Source organism: Ischnura elegans, chromosome 13 (genome assembly GCF_921293095.1).
Source record: "Ischnura elegans chromosome 13, ioIscEleg1.1, whole genome shotgun sequence".
NCBI lineage: Eukaryota > Metazoa > Arthropoda > Insecta > Odonata > Coenagrionidae > Ischnura > Ischnura elegans.
The window spans coordinates 237,839-259,585 of NC_060258.1; the positions used below are offsets into that span (position 1 = coordinate 237,839).

At 38.4% G+C, this 21,747-nt stretch overlaps 1 protein-coding gene across 1 annotated transcript in view; it reads right to left on the reverse strand.

Moving 5' to 3' along the window:
• Positions 1-531: 531 nt before the first annotated feature.
• LOC124170357 overlaps positions 532-21,747 on the reverse strand; it is a 47,864-nt gene continuing 26,648 nt past the window's right edge. Inside the window, exons 2-4 of the mRNA XM_046549080.1 lie at positions 10,030-10,196; positions 3,872-3,940; positions 532-661 (exon numbers count right to left, since the gene is read on the reverse strand). Coding sequence (XP_046405036.1) covers positions 532-661; positions 3,872-3,940; positions 10,030-10,196 — 366 coding nt within the window. The remainder of the gene's footprint in view (positions 662-3,871; positions 3,941-10,029; positions 10,197-21,747) is intronic.

Genomic DNA, 21,747 nt, shown 5'->3' on the forward strand with positions numbered 1-21,747 from the left:
ACTGCATACAGGGAAACAATCTATTTGGTCCCGCTAGCCTCTTAATTAATCGAACATCACTTCTGTCTCCTTTACCTGGGACCAATCTATAGTTATTTATTTATATCAATGAGCGAAATGGTTCCATTACCAAATTAACATAAGCTCGAATGCAACATTTTTATAGGCTTAACTTGATATGACATAAATAATGACACACTAACTTGAAATACTAATTTATCAATGCGTCTGGCATTCTCTGCCAATAAGTTCCAATGTGGACTTACTCATGAGAATGGAGCATTTTAATGATAATCAGTTTGACAGTCGAACTTCTGGATGTACACTCAATTACTTATACCATTGGCTACATAGTTCAAATTTGCTCATTATCTCATTAAATTTTGCAATACCATGCTTAAAGTTATGGAAGATAAAGCTTTCATAAATAAATTAATTCTAATAATTATTCAATAGCCTATTGAATAACCACATTAATATATATATTTCCATCATTAAAATTAACATGAAATTATACAATGACTACAGTGTTTACCTTATCTTCACCGCCATTTTCTTGTTATCATTTCCACGTAACCTGTGGAGCTCTTCGATGAACTCTACCTGGTCGGAGTCAAACTCTCTCCTGGAGTGCACGGCGTACCACAAGCTCCTAAATGCTCTGAATGAAAAAGAAAGCTATATAAGTACATTTACAACCACTTTATCATAAAATACATTAGACTTTCATTAGTTTGAATGCCTGTCACTAGCTTTTATTGAAACCAATTCTATTCTAAAATGGTCCAATATCTTCTATAATTAGACAAAAAATTATGCAACACTATTAAAAATATACAATAAAATGGTAAGAGGAGGCCGACGTATTGCATCTTCCATTCCTCTTCCATGAAACCGCAGCGCTTAGAACGTTTACTCCCCCAAACCCCTTTGTTCCCTCTCTCCACGCTCCTCTTTCCCCTATTTTGTCTTTTCCTCTACTCGGTTGTACAACGGCGTTTTGTGCAATAGAAAATTTTCAAGAGAAAAATACCTGACGACGATACAAATTGTATTATGCAGATGAAAAATTGCCCATTATATTACTTACATATTAAAATATAACGGTTAAAAATCGTATTTTGAAATCTACGCTAAAATGACCGGCAGCCATCTCATTTACCATGTTTCTTACTCAATAAAATTTTAATAGACCCTCATCTGAGCCGAAAAACTGAATCATATTTTTTTCAAAATCTATTTGCTTAGGGGTTGCGATTTGTGTGGAAGTCCACATGGTAAGTGTTGCATAATTTTGTACATGGATATTGCATTAATCTTCTGTGGAGAATGTATGTGTTGGGAAACTGAATTAATGTAAGGACTTTTCCTCTGTTTTCAAGCAAGTATACAATAACACGAATACTCGTGTTATATTTTAACAAATTATGGATTTGTAGAAAGTAGGGAATCATTTGCGTAAAAATTTCGACTCAAAGTTTGTATATTTATGTACAGTCCACTTGAACAACTGTTCAAATATGTGATATTTTTAGTTTTCATTTAGAGTCACAATTTTTTTGCGAGAAACTGTGTCAGTGAGTAAACAAAGATTAGAAAAATTCATGAATGGAATTGAAAGGCTACCCTTAGGCTGTTTTCGTCGAACGTAAAATATATCAATAAAATTATACGTAGTAAATATTAGGGATGTTAGAGTAGCACTTTTTGATCTCAAGTCAAGTTGAAAACTACTCGCGAGTATCGAGTCGAGTATGGTACTTTCTGGACCAGGCAATACAACAATGCATGCACTAATTTATTCTTACTTTTCCGATCCCATTATGAGTTTTCCATTCTAAATGCTTAACTTGATGTAAAACGGAAAGGATAATGAGGAACTTTGAGGGTAATTGTGCCAGAATTCAGAGGTAAATGAACATTAATTTGCCTTAAAGAGTTCCATAGGCACAATTGAAATGAATTAACCTTTAGAAATGAAACATGTATTCTTTGAGCCTTTCAATTCTCACGCAGGAAAAACAAATTTTCTACTTGATCAGGCAGCAGGTTATGACGTCTCCATATTACTGCCTGCTGAAAATTTCCTTTCATGGCAAATTTCTGCCGGCAATAAAGGCAAGTAGGATTCAAGGCAAGACAATTTCTGCACACACTTACTATCCATAATTGTAAGATTCGGGAACATTGGAAATACCTTTCAAAAATCATATCTATGATTGTTATGGGTCTTGAATCTTCATGAAGTTTAAGTGGACGAGGTGAACGAACTGTAGAACTTAATTTTAGCTTTGTAAGGCAAAAATATATGCATTTTTCACGTCGTCAAATCAACCTTAGTGACTCTTGTTTTTTTAATTTCTAGAAAAAAACCCGCAGGAAATGAATGAAAAGAAAATTAATATCGGACGTACCCAGTAATCATAAAGGCTAAAAGCTTGTGACTTTAAACACCGGAAAAAACTGGCATTGTCCGCTCCAACATTAAAGTTACATATTTCTCTCAGAAATTGTATCAACATTTTACGCATTCTCTCGGGGTTTGAGTGAATGAAAATGGGTAGCGTACAGAGATATCGCAAATGAAATTATGAGTATATTGTTGGCGAAGGGACAGGTGAGAGCAGGTAGCCAATATTCGTGTTACGCGTACAATAATGTTCGGAGAGCGCAACAATATAGCAACGCATATTACGTAAAATACAGATAAATTTCGAATGTTTTTTCTCAGAAACGGTAAATCTAAGGGAGAAAAGTATGATAATAATTTTGTAGATAGTTTTTTTTATCTACAATTTTGTACAGAGCAATTGTTTTCATAAAACTAACGTTTTGGCCAAAAAATGCAAAAACCCATTTTGTGAACTTTGACCTTGAATAAAATTTTTAGCACAAACGGGATCTATGGAGACTTTTCAGCATTTAATCAAAGTGATATCCTTAAGTTCATGCAAAATTTCAGCTTGAAGGGAATTTATGTAAGGGTACCAGTATGTTTTGGGCAAATTTGACCGGGCTATTTCTACCAGAGATCTCAACAATTTGTTACGAATTCTCTCGGCGTTTGATTGAAGAAAAATGAGTAGGTTGCAAGGTATCGCAAAATGAAAGTATGAGCGATGCAGTGGTCCACTCCGATTACTCCGAACACGCCGCCGGGTAGGAAGACGATCGGCCGCCGCGGATGACGAAAAGGTATTTGGAGCCAACGGCGACTACTGAAGTGTACATAGCAAGATGAAACTCCAAGGCCAAGGCATTAGGAATCATTATCGACTTTAAAAATTATAGTATTACTTAAGATTAATGATAGCGCTTCCTGTCGGCAGAGTTCCGGCCGTACTGGCATCGACAGCTCTGTAACCGAAACTACTGGACTCGACTCGACATTCGTAATGCTAATGAAAACACTCGAGTCGAATACTAACTACTCGACTCGGATTTTCGAGTACTCGCACATCCTTAGCGTAAATGAATGAATTGCGGAAACTTTTTGTTAATCGTATTAATTATTTTCATTAATCATTATTGTAAGTTTCTGTTGAAGAGTTTAAAATTTTATGTCTGCATATTAAAGCTGGAATAATAAATGCTACGCCGTTCAAAGTACTCTTTTGTAACTTGGTTGGAATACTCATGGATATTAAGCGAGTGTCCCACGCTCAAAGCTGTATATAGATTTTTGCATCTAATTTGGATACAACACACGTACACCGTCTTTCACATGGGTCATTAGAACCTGCCTCTTATATTGCGTACGCATTGCGCACTTCCAAACTCGCCTAAATCCATGGCATTTAGTCAAATGGTGTTAATGACTAAATTAACATAAAGAAAAATAATCTTTATTCAAAAAGGCTTGTATTCTTACCGAGGTAGTAGTCTCAGCGATCGTAGGCTGAATACTTCCTTCCAGGTTATCGAGGAGCCACCCCACTTCCTGAAAGAAGAAGGTTTTGTGAGCCACATTTAGGACTAAATGGCAAAATACCTATGCAATAAGAGTAGAAATCATCTAGAAAAAGGAGTAACTTAAGCAAAAACAAAGAACCCGTGAATAAAATGGTAAAAAAAACAAGAAAAAGCAAATTACGTTGTGTTTCCATGGATTCTGGGGATCTTCATTCGGAAGATCCCCTGAAGATGATCAGCAAGTCGCGTATCGAAACGTTGGGAGACATGGACGGCATCAACCGGAGGAAAACTCGAGAAAATTTTATGTAACTTGTAAGTGGTGCATAACAGTTGCGCTACCAGAAAGAAGTCTTTATAACCGAGCTGTTTGGTTCCTTAACACGAACTTCACGTCATCACTATTGGCAACTTAAATATCACGAGGATGACGAAATTTACACTATTTTCCTGTATAAGTCCTGTACCTAGGTGTTTTACAGAGTTTCGTTTGGATTATAAAAGAGTTGGGCGGCCTTGATACGGTGTGTAGACGAAACCCTTGGAAAAGAAATGTAAAATTATGCCACAACTTATGTAGATGATGTAGTGGTATTCTCGCGATCCTTCAACTATCACCTATCCCATTTAAATATTGCATTTTAACCTATTCAAAAGGCTAATTTAAGATTGAATTTATCGAAATGGCATTCCTTTAAAAAAATCAATTTTTAATGGGTTGTGCCATTAGTGTCTATGGTATTATTGCCAACCCAGGTAAGATACAAGCGATCACGCAGTACCAACAGCCATAAAGCGTGAGGAAACTGTGCGTTTTTTGGGAGTCTGTAATTATTATTCTCGTCTTTGCCGACACCATTCCGAGAGTAATGGCCCTGTGCTCAACCTTCTAAAGAAAGTAAATAAACGGCGGCGGATGGAGGAACATGAAAAATCCTTCAGAGCCGCAAAGTAAATATTTGTGAGTAGCGTCAATATATCTCACCCGGACTCTTCAAAACGCATGTTCCTTCAAAATGATGATAGCAATTATGACGTAGGTTCAGTGCTGAGCCAAAAAGATAGATCAGATAAGGAAAAGGCAACATCTTTATTAATCCGTAAGCTTTGTGGGCCGGTGAGTTTGTACTCCACAATGGAAAAAGAAATATTAGCCAAAGTATGGGCGCTTGAAAAGTTACGGGCCTTTCTCTTGGACCGAGAATTCACGATCGTTACGGATCGTAAGTCCTTAATATTTTTGAATAAATTTTACTTGAAAGATAATAGGATGAGGAGGAAAGCGATGTCGATTCAAGAGTTCTCGTTTTAGATACAACACTTTGACGGTAACCCAAATATTGTTCGTGATTGGCTAAGTAGACATCCCTGTGGGAAAAACGAAGCGGTAGTTAGAGGTCACATGCTTTTAATTATTCCAGAAGTCAATCTGGGAATTTACGAGACGTTGTGGCAAGGAGTTGAGGCTTTGAAAAGAGCTCAATTTAAGGATCCTAGAGTTTCACCCTAAAACCTAATTTTAGATGGATCGCTACCCAAGGATGATTCGCAATAACGGAGCGTAGACAGACGAGCCGACAGATTTGAGGTCAGTTAAGAGATAGTCCATGTGCGGTTAGATAAGGATGGTAAGTTTAAAATGTGGGTGCTAAGTAGCCAAGTTAAGAAGATGATCCAATACGTGCATGCCTCGCATGCTTACGCAAAAAATTGCGATGATCACTAGTGAAAGATTTTTATGGAAGGACATGGGCAGACAAATACGTAAATTGATCCGTGCCTGCCATGTTTGTCAAAGGACAAAATTAGGAATTGCGCTTACCCAGGGCCGGTGTGAAACATATTGAAAAGCACCATGCCCATTTTATAAAACAGCTACATGAGCATTCGCACTTTCGTTATTTAAGTCATCAGGGAAACATATTTCCCATTAGTTCTAAAAACAAATCCATTCCCTATTAACTGCATACTACAACATTTCATTGAATGCTGAAGAGGACAATTGATGATGCACTAATGATTTTATTCCATTTTCACGTAAGGAAATCTCTCTTTTCCCAGATGGAGGAAGGTAGAGTTCTGGTCTTTACAATAAACTGCTTTACCGGTCAGTAGAAATATACATCGCTCGGTTGGCTTAAGGATGTGCGCTTCGGTGGTGTAATTTTTATGTTGTGATTTGTTTTCCTTCCTCGTCAATAAATAGTTCATCATAAATAACACTATTTGTTTGTCGCCCTATGAATCGACAAGCAATAATTTATATTTATTAACGTATGGTTTTTAAATCTTGATATACGACCCAGCTGTAAGTTTTCCAAATTTTCAACAGACAACAGAAAAATTTAAAATTTCCTTCCCCAGTTTCTTCAGTTTCATGCACACGCGGACTAAAATCATCTCCAGGTTCTTGCATGCCCAAAAACATTTAGGAAGCAGCTTTCCTGAATCAATAATAGCATACTTCGTTGTGTATGAATGTGTTACTTTGCTCACGTTCCCAAGAGCCATTAAAAAAAATTCTCTCCCTTTTTGAGAGCGTTCTCTGTGTATCACCTCTGTATGCACTCCCATTCTGATCTTTCGTATATTTTACGAAATCCCTAATATATTTGGAGATTAAGCTTTTTGTTTACTTCTGAAACGTCATTGTTGATTGCAGTATTTTTGCGATAGAAGTTCGTTATATTGTTCTACGATACTGTTCACTTGTTGACACTTCTATTGATTTTTTTTTGCTTTTCACAATTTCATGTCTCTTCTTGAAGGACAGAACCCATGAAGCACTTGAGGGAGAATTCAAATCCTGGCGATATTTCCGAAACGACGCTGATATTGCCCATTTTTGTAAAGCCCAGGCCATCACCGGTTCATTCCTGCTCTTGAATATTACGAAGCGGTCGCATACCCATATGTAGATCATTTCAAGCAAGTCGAGTTTCGTTCCCCATGATATAAAATCTATCTATATATTGCCAGCATTCTCTTATGTTTTAAATGTATCGAACCTTGGTTTCGGAGCGTGGAAATTCTTGGTAGTGATATGGGTAGACAGATAAAAATCTACTCGCCTTAGGCACCTGGGAAGCTCTTCGAAGACTATGTCTAAAATCGTTTTCTTTGGAAATGAGTTCCCTTTCACTAGAATGGGGGAACAGGAGTGGGAGGGAGGTGAGATATCGTGCTGTAGGATCCTCTGTGGAGGATTTTGAGAAGCTGGAGCAGGAGGGGGAGCAGAGGGATTGAGAAGAAGTGCAATGTCAGTTTTATTGATGTGTAGAGGAGGACTGGCACACGGAGGATTCGCGGTATATAGCGGTAAAGGTATTTCGTTTTTGGAAAAGAAATTGAAAAGAGAGGAAAGTTTCCTCAGTGCTTTTTGACGCCTCATAGTGAGGGAATTATGAGCAGAAAGAAGACTTTTGTGGACGATAGAGAGCGACTGTGAGCTGCAGAGGTTGATTACATTAAATACAGATTCAATATGGGATTTGTATTGTGAAACCAGGGTATTGTATTGGAAAAGGACTCAATAGCGCATGTTGATTGATAGTTGGTATCCTAAAGAATGGAAAAAAGGGAAGAATTGGAGACAAGCCGGATAGGGGAAGCTCAATGGTAAGTCCTTTAGCAATTGTTTCTAAAGGCCTGGTTACACGGTACATGAGAATGTACAAGAAAATGTGAGAATGTCTGAATCTCAGAATGAACGCGAAAATGCACCGTGTAACCACGGAAAATGTAAGAATGTATGAATTTCTGAACGCCTGCTCTAATTTCATTCAGACAATCATACAATTTGAACTCAGAGTCACCTGGTGGCAGACTACGAAAACGACACATTCATTTCATCTGGCTTGTATAGGCGACTTCTTTGTTTACGTACGGCCCCGATAGTTATTTGGATTTGATATGATCTTGCTTGACTTGGATATCTCACTGATTGGATATGAGTAGCGAAAGAATGGAACACAAGAAAAGGGGATGGGTAAAAGAAAGGATCAGATGGAAAGGCGCTGAATGTATGAACTGCGAGAATTGTCCAAGATTGAGATCCAAATGATCGTTAAAAGGTCATAAAAAAGCACGTGATAGGCAAAGAAATAAGATTCAAGTACTATTTACGCTGTATTTACTCAAGTTCCTGTTTTTGAATCGAGACCGACTGCAAAACGAGTCGAAATTTTAGGTGTTGCGTTGACATGCAGCGAACGTTATGAGCATCGCAGTAATAAATATTGAGTTTACCTTGCCAAAAGCCTCATAATTCTCGTATATTCCTGTAGCGTGCGCCGATTCACAGGAGAAGGATGGAGAGAAATCATGACACACTCGCTTTCAAGTCTAAAATTAAACTGCCTTTATTATGTCCTGTTTATTATATCACAAGGCTTAAGGGCACGAGAAATTTTGAAAATGTGCTTTTATTATGGAACACTACTATCCAACAAAATTTTAACAATATTGGCGGAAGACACTTGAATGAATATAAGTGAATAGAAGACAAGTGAATATTCCTTGTTAGGGGCTCCCTGTGACGGGAGGCCAGCCGACCATTACATTCCTTATATTTCACCGTGGTTTAACCGTAATCAGTATTTATTCTCGTAAACAGTCACTTCCCTTACAATTTGATCCTACAATGGGTAGAATGATAGGTACATTTATAGAGTTGTTTACAAAGTGAAATAAGTAACTTGATAAAATCCTGCGGTAACCCTGATTTAAGAGTGTACTTACGTTGAGGATATCCCGTTGACAATATAGATAATGTATTTGACTCCATTCTGTGGATCATCAACCACTTATTCCTCTTATTTTTGTCCCTTCAAACACAAGCAAAAAACTTCTCCGGCGAGTAAATAGAGGAATTAGACGTCGGGGCACTTTACATGGTTTTATGGGATACACGATTTATATGGTTTTCACACGTTTTTCTATTGAAGGTCCATGCTGCCATACACTTACTACATTAAGCAAATGATGTAGGTGTGTAAGGTAGACCACAATCTGCAATCAACTTATTTAAATTTAATCTTCCCAAAGCTCCCCAAACAATCGTCTTTATATATTTCAACAACGCCTTGGCAACCCAATATATTCACAATCGAAGTTTGACGCTAAAGCAGCAATTATATTCGCCAAATTTGCGTTTGAATCCCTACATAGACAGTTTTTCTATCCACTTCCTCAGTCTGTCATCAACGCGCGCACGCTCCGTCACGTGTTTTCAAACAGTCGATGAAGATTATTTTTAAAGACTCCTATCTCAGCTATAAAACATTATTCAACCGCGAAATTTTCGGCAAGTTTATTTGAGGTAAGGATCTTATTGTTCTAGTACTTTTAAAAAAGTTTGCATGTTCTCCATTTGTTTATATTTGAAGTTGAAATAATTTGTTGCGCATTTAAAAATGTACGAAAAAATGTCCAAAAAAATGTACCGTGTAACCACCTACTCGTGGATCTTGTCCATGAGAATGTATAAGAATCTGTTCAGAAAACCATTCAGAAAAATGTACAGATTCTTGTACATTCTGATGTACCGTGTAACCAGGCCTTAAGGAAAGGTAGGAAGATAAATTGCTCGTGACAAGTGAGGTAGGCAAGGCTCGTGACAGAGGTAGGCAAGTATTCTAAGATTGAAACAGTCATTGAAATCCAGATTGTGGGAAAATGTGAATAAATGGAAATTTTAGAATGGATGAACAGCGGTAAAGTAGGGATAGGACGACGAATATTTGCTGGCAGCTGAAGACTCGGGAACTAGATGGCAATCACTGTAGTCGCTGAGGCGCTCTAAATCGGAAGGTCATACTGATTGAATGCGTATTGCAACGATATATATTTGAAGCATTTGAAGTACAATGCCAAGAGATGCATAAAAATCCGATTGCATACCTCAAAATGCACTTTTTGCCTAATTTTAGGCGTAAGTAACAAAACAAATGTTAATTACAATTTAAGCAACAATTTTTAAATAGATTTATAAGAAGATAATTAATAAATTTGAATCATAAGAATCAAAGGTTTAATAAGATAGTGAACCATTTTTTATCGACTATTTAAATTTTTACTTATTAAACCGTTCAAAACTGTGATTATCATTATACTTACCAAAGATACATGTTCCCGATTAACTCAGCCAGCATTGGGCCAAAGATAAACACGAGTGTTAGACCAAAGTATATGTAGTTGGCTTCGTGGCAGTGTTTATAGGCCACGTAAATATCTGTTCCTATGTCCAGCAGGTATAGGACTGGGAACAGTATCAGCAGGAGAACCTTTTGGAATAAAAACATCGAAACAATAGAAAGAGCTTTCATACTATGCACATGCAAGCTTATCCATGTCACACATCTATTTCATGCACGTGAGTACCTGGTTCAATATATGCGTGTGGTAGAGTCACAAACATTAAAAGATTAACGGAGTTTTCAACTACATTTTTTAAAAATTGAGTTAAATTGTAGATTATTAAAACATATCATCCTAGCCAGTAACAAGGAGTTTAAACTTCTTATAATAACTTCATTGTACATATATCACGTATGCATTAAATTTTAAAGTAATACGAAAGATTTGACCACCAATTCTCAAGGTCACGGACGTGCCAATCATCGCAGCGGAAATATACTCAGGTATTTCTTAAATCCTCTTTCACATGGCAGCATGGCAGCATTAACATAATACTCTTTGCCCCAATCATTAAAAATGCCACTCAGAGGGTATCATTTGTGTTAAATTTTAAAGTTTTCAGTGAAAATAAACTCTTATAGAATTAGTGAGTTCCTTGAGGAATCATTCTTTCAGAGGATTGTTTCAATGCTTATGGGCATTCAGTGTGTATTAAGATGGTCCTGTATTTTACAATTCAGAGACCGAAGATGAATAAATGTTATTGTCATAAGTATAATTATAAAATGTGAAAAAATCATGGTTTAAAAATCAGTTGGTTTATTTGCTGGGGTCTGAGGAAAGAGCCGAAGGCTTGATGGCTGAATTGAAATTAATATCTCTAAGTATACTTTTGATGAAAAACTTGCCAAAAAATGGAACAACTCCACTGACGGAAAATATTTTTACAAAAGAAAGCTGCATTGTTCAAAAGGTACTATGAGGGTAAAAAGAAGGCTGGGAGCTGCTATGTACTTGGAGGTTACACGTTAGTCTGATATTGCTTAAAGAATAAGAGTAGATATCACACCGAGCGATTCAGGGAATATGCATCAGAATCCCACCAAATTTTCAGACATAAACTGAAATTATAAATAAAGAGAGATATTTTAAGGGACGAATAGGTCTGGAAATTTATTTTGTCCTTGCTTTGAGTACTTAAAAAAGTTCTAGGCGGAACTTCGTTTGCGCATTTACTTTTTATATGAAACCGACTGCATTCTTACCACCCCAAACAAATGCCTAACCTTGCTTATGACACATTATACCTACATCTGCGCACTAGATGTAGACGTGAGTCTTCCGGACAAAAGAAGAAACTATCGACTGAAAATTGAATCTGTCACTGAAATTTAATCGATAGCCATTCATTTTTACCCTATTATACCCTAATTTATTCTGCATCAAGAAAACATGACAGTGAATTGGAAAATTTGATGACGGAATGGACAGTGAGGCAAGGAAGCTTAGTAAGCAAACTGATCCATTGCCATCTATCTAGGTAGCGTTAAACTCAACCACATAAAAAAACAAGAAACATATGCTATACTAGGAACGACTAGAATCACAGATTAAACAACACATGAAACAAACCGGATGTCGATTCAATCAACGTAACAGAAAAATGCGAGCATCGTTTCTGCTACTGTGCCATGAAGCCAAAAGTATTTCTCATAGTTAGTATCTGTAAAAAAAAGCAATGTACCCGAATTTGAGGAATTCTAGTGTCTTAATGAAGCAATCAATTTCAATCCAACAAAGAGCATAAGGAGGAGAACTTATTTCTGCCTTTGATTATTTGCTATTAAAAATATTCGCTTCGTATTATTTCCTTTACTTAAGGGGCCCGGATACCTCGACCGATTTCGAAACGCAGCTTCTTCCCCCCTCCACCGAAAAACTCAGCACTATGCCTGGCGAGCCTAGCGAGAGGCCTTGGACCCGAGAGAGGGGGAATTTGGCGGTGGGGGAAGTGTTTAGGGAAGGTAGGGGAAGCGATGTGGAGTGAGACGAAGGGGAAATAGACGTCTCAGAGGTCTGAAAATTGGCGAGCCGACTTCTCTCTCTCGGTTTGAGTTTGAGGGTTCTGTCCAGGTCGTCCAGCCGACGCGATCAACTCTCCGCCGCATGGAAGTAAAGAGATCTCAATGCAGTCTTTGGGTTTGGGAAATATATATTATTTACGGAGGAGACTTATACGGACATAGGCGTTTCGTCTCGTCGACATACGAGAGTACTCATAGTTTATTTAAAAAAAATGATTTGACAATTAATGCAATCTCATGTAGTATCGGACAAATACGGTTAAAAAGAATGGCACGGTATAATTTTATTAATATACGCATTTTTTCAGAATTTCCTTGGTTTTTGCGGTGTTTCAAACCCTCAAAATGTTAATGGAGTAGTTGTCAATGAAAATCGTTACTCTCGCTGTTAATAAAAATTTATTTCGTATTTTTTCCAATTTCAAAATTGCTGGGAGAAGGTGATCGAGGTAAAATGATTTTAACTTCTCCACCATGTGGCATTCCCAAAAAGCTTTGTCCCTGAGATTTTTTTCTGATATAAAACCTTGTGGGGTCCAAATTAAAAATATGCAATACGTTTTCTTTGAAATATTCAGTTGCCCCTGGATTTGGTAAAAATAACCTGAATTTCTCTTCAGACTTATATTACCCTCCCGAATGTCGCAGTATTTAATTGTTTTGTTTTTAATACCCTCAATAGGAGTGATATCTTTGCATGAATAAGGGAACTTCACTTCCACAATTCCTTCTCCATCCTCCAGTTGGCCATCAGGGGAGGCAGCCAAAAATGGGAACTCCTCGTCCACGTACAGTCCAGCTGGAAACACTTTTTGACCAGTCTTTTTTTCATATTCCTCCAAGGCGATTTTCTCCATCGTTTGGCCTTATTCAATGGCCTTATTTTTGGCATATCTTGGGCGAAGAATGGACCGGACTGTATTATCCCGAGCGGTTGTCGCCCGAAGTTTACAAACGCGGCCGAACGCACAGGCAGTCAGCCTTTTTAGCCTCTCGGCCATCGACAATTTGGAGTGCCGCTGGTCCCTAGTCTTCTCCTCGAGAGCTGTCCTCTCATCGGCACTGAGGATGATTTCTTCAATAAAAGCCTATGCGGCTTCAGCATCAATTTCCACTGACTGGGTTTCAATCAGCCCATAGCGTCAGGGCCATCCATACGAGTCCTTTTACGCCCTGGATGGGGCATGTCAAGTTTTCTTTTCGATCTACTCTCTGCCTCCCTTATTTTTTGAGAAGCGTACTTATTGGTGAATTTTCCTGGGCTCTTTGTGGCCAACTTCTTGTGAATAATGGTTTGTAATTTCGGTCCCACACTATGGGCAATTGCTGCAACCTCACATCTTGCAGCATATGATCCTCGAAGGGAAAAATTCACCCTTTTGCCACCGATGTATTTCGCCACGTAGGAATTGTACATCTCTGCCAAGTTATTGTTAGCATTAAATACTAAACTTGGCACGTGGCGAGCAAGAAGAGTATTTGCGTAGGACAAATCCTCCCAAATACCACTTCCTATGAGTTGGAGAACCAAGTTTAGCTCACCCGACTTAGGACCCTTGCAAAAGTACTCCTTGCAATTTTCGTGCTCTCCAAATACATGATTATGGCCGTTTCTAATGTCGCTCTCCAAAAGCTTGATCGCCTCTGCAAACGTATCTTGTCCTCCCTGGCCCCTGTACTGGATCGCTGAAGTCACAGCAGTCCTAAGTCGCAGCAAACATTCGGAAACTTTCTTCCGAAGGCTAAATGGCACCTGCCCTTTAGCATTTCTTGTCCTCTTACTTATCTCACGAATCCTATTGCAGTAATTCCGAATTAAATGATTAGAGAATTCTATCTTTAATACAGGTAAATTAACCCCGTATGGGAGTATATTACAGCACAGTAATTCCTAATTAGTTCGACGTAGGACTGGTCTTATATTATATTGACGGTTAAGACTTGTGTGCGTCAGTTTAATGACACCGAAAGGCATGGAAATAAGATATTTTTGTAGAATAATTAGAATATAGAAATCTCTTAATATTTAATGCATCCTTTTCAAAAATTTATCCTTAAAATGCAGAAAGGCATTGTTTAAAACTAACTAACCAGAATCGTAATCGGCGAGCTGTGATCGTATTAAAAACACTTACATGGCTCCAGTGTAATTATAGCGCAATATTGTAGATATTAGTCTTATTAAACGTGTTGTGCAAAAATGGGCTACGGCTACTTGCGTCTTTGTTCATTAAAATTGAGATACGCGGGATAAGTTGTGAGAAACGTCCGCAATTTGAAACATCATCAGCCCAAATCATTCTTGGTAGGGAATATGTGATTATTTTGTTCATTTGTGCATATTTTTACATAAATTTTACAAAATAAATTTGTAATATACATTCAAAGTATTATTAACTTACATGTTGAGTGATTACATCACTTGTTTTCCTAGTTGGAATGAGGACGTGGGTGTTGTAGTCACTACTCCAGCCCCATCAGAGACATAAATAATCAATCTGAGGGAATAGTTTGTTCTAACAGGCCGGGAGTGAAAACCGTGACCTCAGATTTTCCAACTGAAAATCCGACCTTGACGCAATGGAAGCCGGAAAACAATCCTTCGTCGAAGGCAAGTGGCTCAAACAATGGAGAAATGAAATCATCATTAGTCAACAATCCTAAGATTGGTTTGACGCAGCTCTCCATTTCTCTCTCCTATCCGCTAATCTCTTCATAGCTACATATTTATTCTCTTTTACATCCTTTATAACCTGTCCGATATAACTCATTCGGGGCCGTCCCTTGCCCTTTTTCCCTTCCACTTGTCCTTCAACGATTGTCTTCATCAGTCCATCGTGCCTCAAAATGTGGCCAACTAAGTTGTCCCTTCTTCTGCTTAATGTTTTTAGGAGGCTTCTCTTTTCTCCTACTCTCCTTAGCACTTCATGGTTACTCACACGGTCAATCCATTTTATCTTCATCATTCTTCGGTAGCACCACATTTCGAATGCTTCCACTCTTGACTTCCCTGCTGCTGTCAACGTCCAAGCCTCGCTTCCATAGAGAAACATACTCCATATGTAGCATCTGATGAATTGTTTCCTTACTTCTATGCTGGTATTTTCAGCTGTAAGAAGATTCTTCTTTTTGTAGAAAGCCCTCTTCGCCTGCGCTATTCTATTGTGTATTTCTTTCTTGCTCCGTCCATCGCTGGTAATTCGGCTTCCCAGGTACGAGAACTCGTTCACCTCTTCAAGCTTATGCTTTCCTAGGTTGATGTTTGTTTTAGCCTCCTCTCTTTTACTGCAAACTAATATCTTAGTCTTCTTTTTGTTGATTTTCAGCTGATATCTGGCCATTGTCCTTTCCATGTTTGTCAGCGTCTTCTTCAAATCCTTCTCTGTCTCGGCTATGACTGCTATGTCGTCAGCAAATCGCACACTGAGAGAACAGGTTTGGATGCTACACCCTAAACCCTTTTGGGCGGGGAGATTTGGATGCGCCATCAAGAATCATGCGACGTCAGAACTAACTCTTTGGATGTGAGAACCAAAGGCAAAGAATGTCACACCAAACACGCCCAGTCATCGTCCTTTGGATGGGAGAACCAAAGTTATGGTTAGTGCACTCAACCGGTTTAGGTACGAAATCTAAATCTATTGTTACGCGCTCTGGTGGCAATCTCATGAAGCTCTCTAGCACCCGCAGTTCTGTGTTCAGCCGTGGAAGCCGTAGACACGTGTGGACTTGTTGTGGGCAAAACGGGCGAACTCTGCTGCCGCTTGTGCTTCGTTGCTCTTGCTGCTCGAGATTATGGACGAAAATTAGTATGCTGCAGCATACTAATTTTTTCTCCGTGGATATTGACACCCGAAGCTTTCTGCTTGATTTCGTTGATGGCTTTCTCTATGTAAACATTAAAAATTAAGGGGAAAGCGCACAACCTTGTCTCACCCCTTTTCTTATTCTCGCTTCTGCACCGTTTGGTTCACATTTGATCACAGCTACTTGGATTTTATACAAACTATGAATAATTCTACGATCATTGTAGAGTACGCCGATTTCTTTCAAAATTCTAAGCAATGAAATATACCAGTAAAACATATCATAAATTCACAAAATTTGTTAGACAAACACTTTGACTACCTTGACACCGACATCAGCTACTTAATGCACGGTACATGTTGGTTAACCTCTGAGAAATACCCTACAATATGAATCCGGTACTTTGTTTCAATTTACCCACATTGTTACTATTGCTTTTTCACCTAAATTTGATGAATCCACTTAGTCGTAATCAATAGCATAATGCGATTTTGAAGAAGTGGACACAAAAACTATCCGCGGAATAAGAGTGTCTTGACCTACCGCGAACTATATTTTATTGTCAATGGGAATTTCGTGATGCATTATCACTGTCACACGCTAACACCGTGGCAGTTAGTTATCCCTTCGTGTAAAGCTGTATAACTTAAAGATAATTTAAAGTCCTCTGACAGGTAAATATTCGTAGACTATAAATGTTTGCATAACAATTCCTTGCCAAATGAACGATTTCATACAAATACTATTACGACCCGTTAACGCAGATGTTTTCGAGTATGGTCTATCACCTCTGCAAACCTGGATAAGGAGCTTTGCGTATATGCCTCATGTATCATAGATAATTGACGTAAGGAAATAGCAAATTAAGACAGGCGAAAATAAAACTATCCTTTCAGAAAGAAAAAAAGAGTATCCAGGACAGATTTCGAGTGGAAATTGGGTTGATCATGAATAATCCGAATCGAGGAACTGGCTCCAATAGAGATGACAATTCAGCGAGGAAATCTGTCGCCAACTAGATAATTTTTTGGAATTTTTTTAATGTCATCTAAAGTCACTGAAGTCAATAAGGAACTTACAAAAAGATTAGGCGTTGTTTTGAAAACAGTGGCATCAAAACGCGCAATCAACGTGGAAGGGTTATATAAATATGCTCTAAGGATGGCAAGGATCTGCGTGGATGGTATTACATGCCATCCTCAGTTCATGCAGGTGATATTATTTTAGGCGGGCATTATTTTAGGATATTATGCCGGCGCTACAGAGTTACGCCAGGAAATTTTCAACTGCTACGGTCGATGAAGATCTCTTGAACATACTATTATTGTATGCTGACCCCGTATTATCATCAAGGGAACCTTAATAAATGTGAAGAATGCCTTACCCACCCGAAGTTATGAATCTTCTACTGCCTTCAATAAATGCATATTATGACTTCACTAACTAAGATGGTTCAATCGGGGACTAACTCGGGTTAGCAATACCAAATTTTATGTCATTAGAATGTCTTTACGTCATTTCTTCCTGACAATTAAGTTCAACGTATCAATGCGTTAAATGGTGGAAGTTCGACATATTTAAATAAATAAAATATGGTAGCCCTCTCCCACAAATATTTTTGTGGAAAGGGACTATAATACCCATTGCCGTGAACTCTTGTTCAAGGATGGAAAAATTTTTATAACAAACTAACGCAAATGGAAGATGATAAAATATCTGCCTGTTTAGGCATTCATCTGCTCGAAAGGATTATTATTTCGCCTAATAATTAACATTCAATGTAATGAAAATCAGGAATACTTCTCCCTTACCCTCTTTTCTCCTTAGACCACAAAAAATGATTTTAAATCATTCAACTAAGTAAAGTTATACATAATTAAGACATTTTCAACAAATATGGCGGTTCTGCGAGCAGTATAGGAGCCTAAAACCATTGGTCCAGCCTGACAAGCCGTTCCTACCACTGTGAGCAGGACGCCAGGTTCTCGGAACAACTCTTGCCCTTCCACCCGCCACCTGCGGTGCATAACTCTGTGCAGGAGTCAACGCCTCGCTGGACATCACGAGACGGACTGCTACAATAACCTCTTTACCTTCCAACAGCTGGACTTCCCAATTTTCTTTATTTGTTTGTATTATCTTCTGTTCACTCCTTCGCCCTAAGTACAATGAGACCCTTTCCTTCTCCCTCCCCACACTCATGCCTTTCCCACCATTTCATTTCGGTCGCATGTCCCTGGGAAGGAGGTGCGAACTGGGGAATACCGCGAGGGAGGGCAATGGAAGGGACGGGAGAGAGAGGGTTTTCGGAACTCCATTGAGGGATTATATGGAAAGGGCAAACGGATTGTTTCAGAACATTTGGGTGCCGGGTGAAAGAAAAGCAAAGACGGAGGAAATGGAAATATGAGTTGTCGAGCAAGAGATAGTGTGAGGCGACAGGGAGGGGGTGCGTAATGAGAGGGAAAACCAAGGGGCTAAGGAGAGAAGAGAAGTGAAAAAGGACGGAGCGAAGTTGGGGGTGGATTGATGGTGGATGGAGGATGGGGGGGGAAAAGGGGGGGGGGGCACCTATCCCCACCCTTTGCCTTTCATACACTTCACTATCCCTTCTTCTTCCACTCTCCCTCCCCCGCACACAATTTCCTGTCACGTAAAGTAGCGTAACCGGATAATGTTTGCGGAAATTATGTGGTACGCTCAAATAACTAATTTACACAATAATACTGCGTTAAAAGTAGCAATGTAAAAAGCATCCAAATCATGTCGATTAATTACCATGAATATTTGATCAGCAATATGAGGCATTATATACTCCGGTCAGGGTAGCCTTTTTTAGTCGAAATTAAAATGACGATGATGCACTAAGCGGCATGAAACTATCACATTTGTATGGAGCGAAATATTTAAGTATGAGATGTTGCGGATATTGCGTGAACGCGAGCATCCTGTTGGCTTTATCAAAAGTATGCAGCCGTGAATCCTTGACAGATGTATGAGTTAATGATGTGATGTTATAATAAAAAAAATAAATTAGAGACACAAGCTGAGTCCTGAAATCAATCAGTAATTTTGAAGTCTCCTAAGAAACAACACTGGTTCCATTTAAAATAAGGCATCCACATAACCATGACTTTGAGTAAATTTGGTGCAAAGAAACTTCCCTCTAAATTATGTAACAGCGAATTTTGTCTTGTATTTACAAAGGGAAAAGGAAAAAAGTCCGTGGAACGATGCACATCAGTGTTCGGATTAATGGTTTTCCGTATGCTTCATTCCAATATATGCAGGAGTTACGAATAATGCTGTCATATCTTTTGAACTATAACTTTGTTATTGTTTTCGTCGTCAATATTTTGCATAGACAAAAAAGGACGTCAGTTTAATGAAAATGCTATTGTCGGGCACGAAGTGTAGAAGTGAGTTTTTAAAAAAGCCGGATTCCTAGATGTTTTGCTTCCGATTGGAACACGCAAGTTTATTAGAATTCGCATTAAATTTTTTAACAAACATATTGAAAAACATCATGCGTAGTACATGTTGTCCATAGGTTCTTGATATACCTCACAACAAAATTAAAATCACTTAGAGAAACTATATACGTTTCTATAACAAAGATGTAAATCCGCACGCTGGTCCACGAAGCGTAATCGATGACGCGCAATGAACTTTCAAGAATTACTATGATTTTCGCAGAGCTGTAGGCACGGTAATTTCCCGAGCTAACCTTCTCCATAAAACATGGTCGGAGTTTGATATTGAACTGTATATCACTGATAACCTTTTAGCAAGAGAGAATACACCGATAAAACTAAAATATTACCTTACCACATTGACAGTAATAACTCTATACAATTTAATACTGAAGTTTATATAAACCGAGCAGGATAATACGTAGGATTTTTTTTTCCGTTACTGGCGTTTCCGATACTATATATACAAAATTCATTACCACGCATATACTGTGCATGCGCAAATGCTTCTTGCTTGCATTGAAAAACATCACTTTTTTATAACACGGGAACGAAATATTCATGGAAAAATATCATCATGATGAGGAAGTAATCTGGCCATGAAGTCATGTAATGTTAAAAAAGTACGCAACGTTCTGTTCGTCTACCGTGAATCAGTTCCTATTTCTGAGCGTGTTTCTGACCCAGAATCAAAATCGGCTCAGAAGGATGGAGTTCACATCTCACGCTAAACGCCCCTCACAAAGCGTACATCCTCCATAGGATGAGGACTACTCGGCGGCTGCCGGCGTACTGACGGCAACAGACCCTATGCTAGCGCTCTCTCCTTCCTATGCCCCTCCTCCAGCGCGCTGAGTCTCGCTCAGAGGCTGAAGCGATGTAAACGGGAGAATGTCGCAGCCGTGGAGAACGAAAAATAGCGTGCAAAGGTTCGCATGGATTGACTTAGTGCCGCTACTATGAGGACTACATTAAAATGGTATGGATTAATATGAAGATAAAGGATTATCGTTTAAAAAGACCGTAAAACATTTTGGGTTCCGTCATCTTACACGCCGTAGCAGGCAGCCAATTTTGCCGAATTTAGTGTTTTTCCGTGGTCAATATTGCAGTATGAAAAACGAGAAATGAAAAATTACGACGATCTTTTTAAATATCCATGTTTCTTCTTCGTTAATGAGCATTCAAATGTTATGTGCATAGAATAACAGAGGCCTCAGACGAATCTGCCCAAACATCTGCAGCGCAGTTTTTGGACTAGGTATCCGGGAGCCTTAAGTGTTACTAAAAAGTACTCGTTTTTTGTGCGTTACATCAAGTTGCCCAAATTACAGCGCTTGGTAATCCCTCAGTTTTCGTTTCAATAACTTGGAATTTTGATATGATGAATCCAAATGTATTATCAACAATGTGGAGAAAACAAATTCTTATGCCACTGAAATTGATCGGTTTGTTGACAACAGCGAAAATATTAGCTGACTTCTAAACCAATGGGTCAATTGAAAATTGATTGGTACCATTGTGTGTCGTAGAATGTAAGTGATGAATTATTTAGATCATGCAAGTTAAACGTCAGCAGTATATTCAGTATCGTTTTATGTTTATTCTTGTTTTGAGCTCTGGTTGTCGCTTATGATCTGCATACCGACACAGGCGAAAACAAAGCAACATATAACAGAGAGTCTCTGAAAGCCGCACGCAGTTGCCATAACTTGCATTGTGACGCACGGTACCCTAGCAGTCCTTGAATCATCCACTTGTTGATTCTGCAGAGTTGGGGGCAACCACGCGCCTCTTTTCTCCTCCCTCTTCCACGACGGAGATGGCGGTACGTGTATAGAAACAACCAGATAAATATTAACCCATTAAAGGCCAAGGCTTATATTCGGTAGAAATATTTGAATTTATCATCATATTTAGTCTTAATAGATACTAGAAAAGAAATTAAAAAAAATTAAGGCTTTAAAAAATTTATTTATACCAAAAAAATAATGGTGCTTTTTTGCACCTTTGGCGGAATGTGGGTACTTCGGTTAAAATACCGTGAAAAACTAAAATCTTTTTCTTTTCCACCTTTTTAATTTATGAACTCATAGAAACGCATAATTTAGTATTTAAAATTATTAAGTAACCGTTCATACTCTAAAAAATCCCTTTTATTAATGAAAATTATTTGAGTATAAGGGCACATTACATTTTACCCAAAAATATACATTGTGCCTATTACATTACCTACACCTTGTTACCTTTTTCTCGATAATATGACCTGCATTATCTTCTTTAGTGTCTGCTAGTAAAGAATTACGAGAAGGTTTCTCTTTTTTCGGATTTGA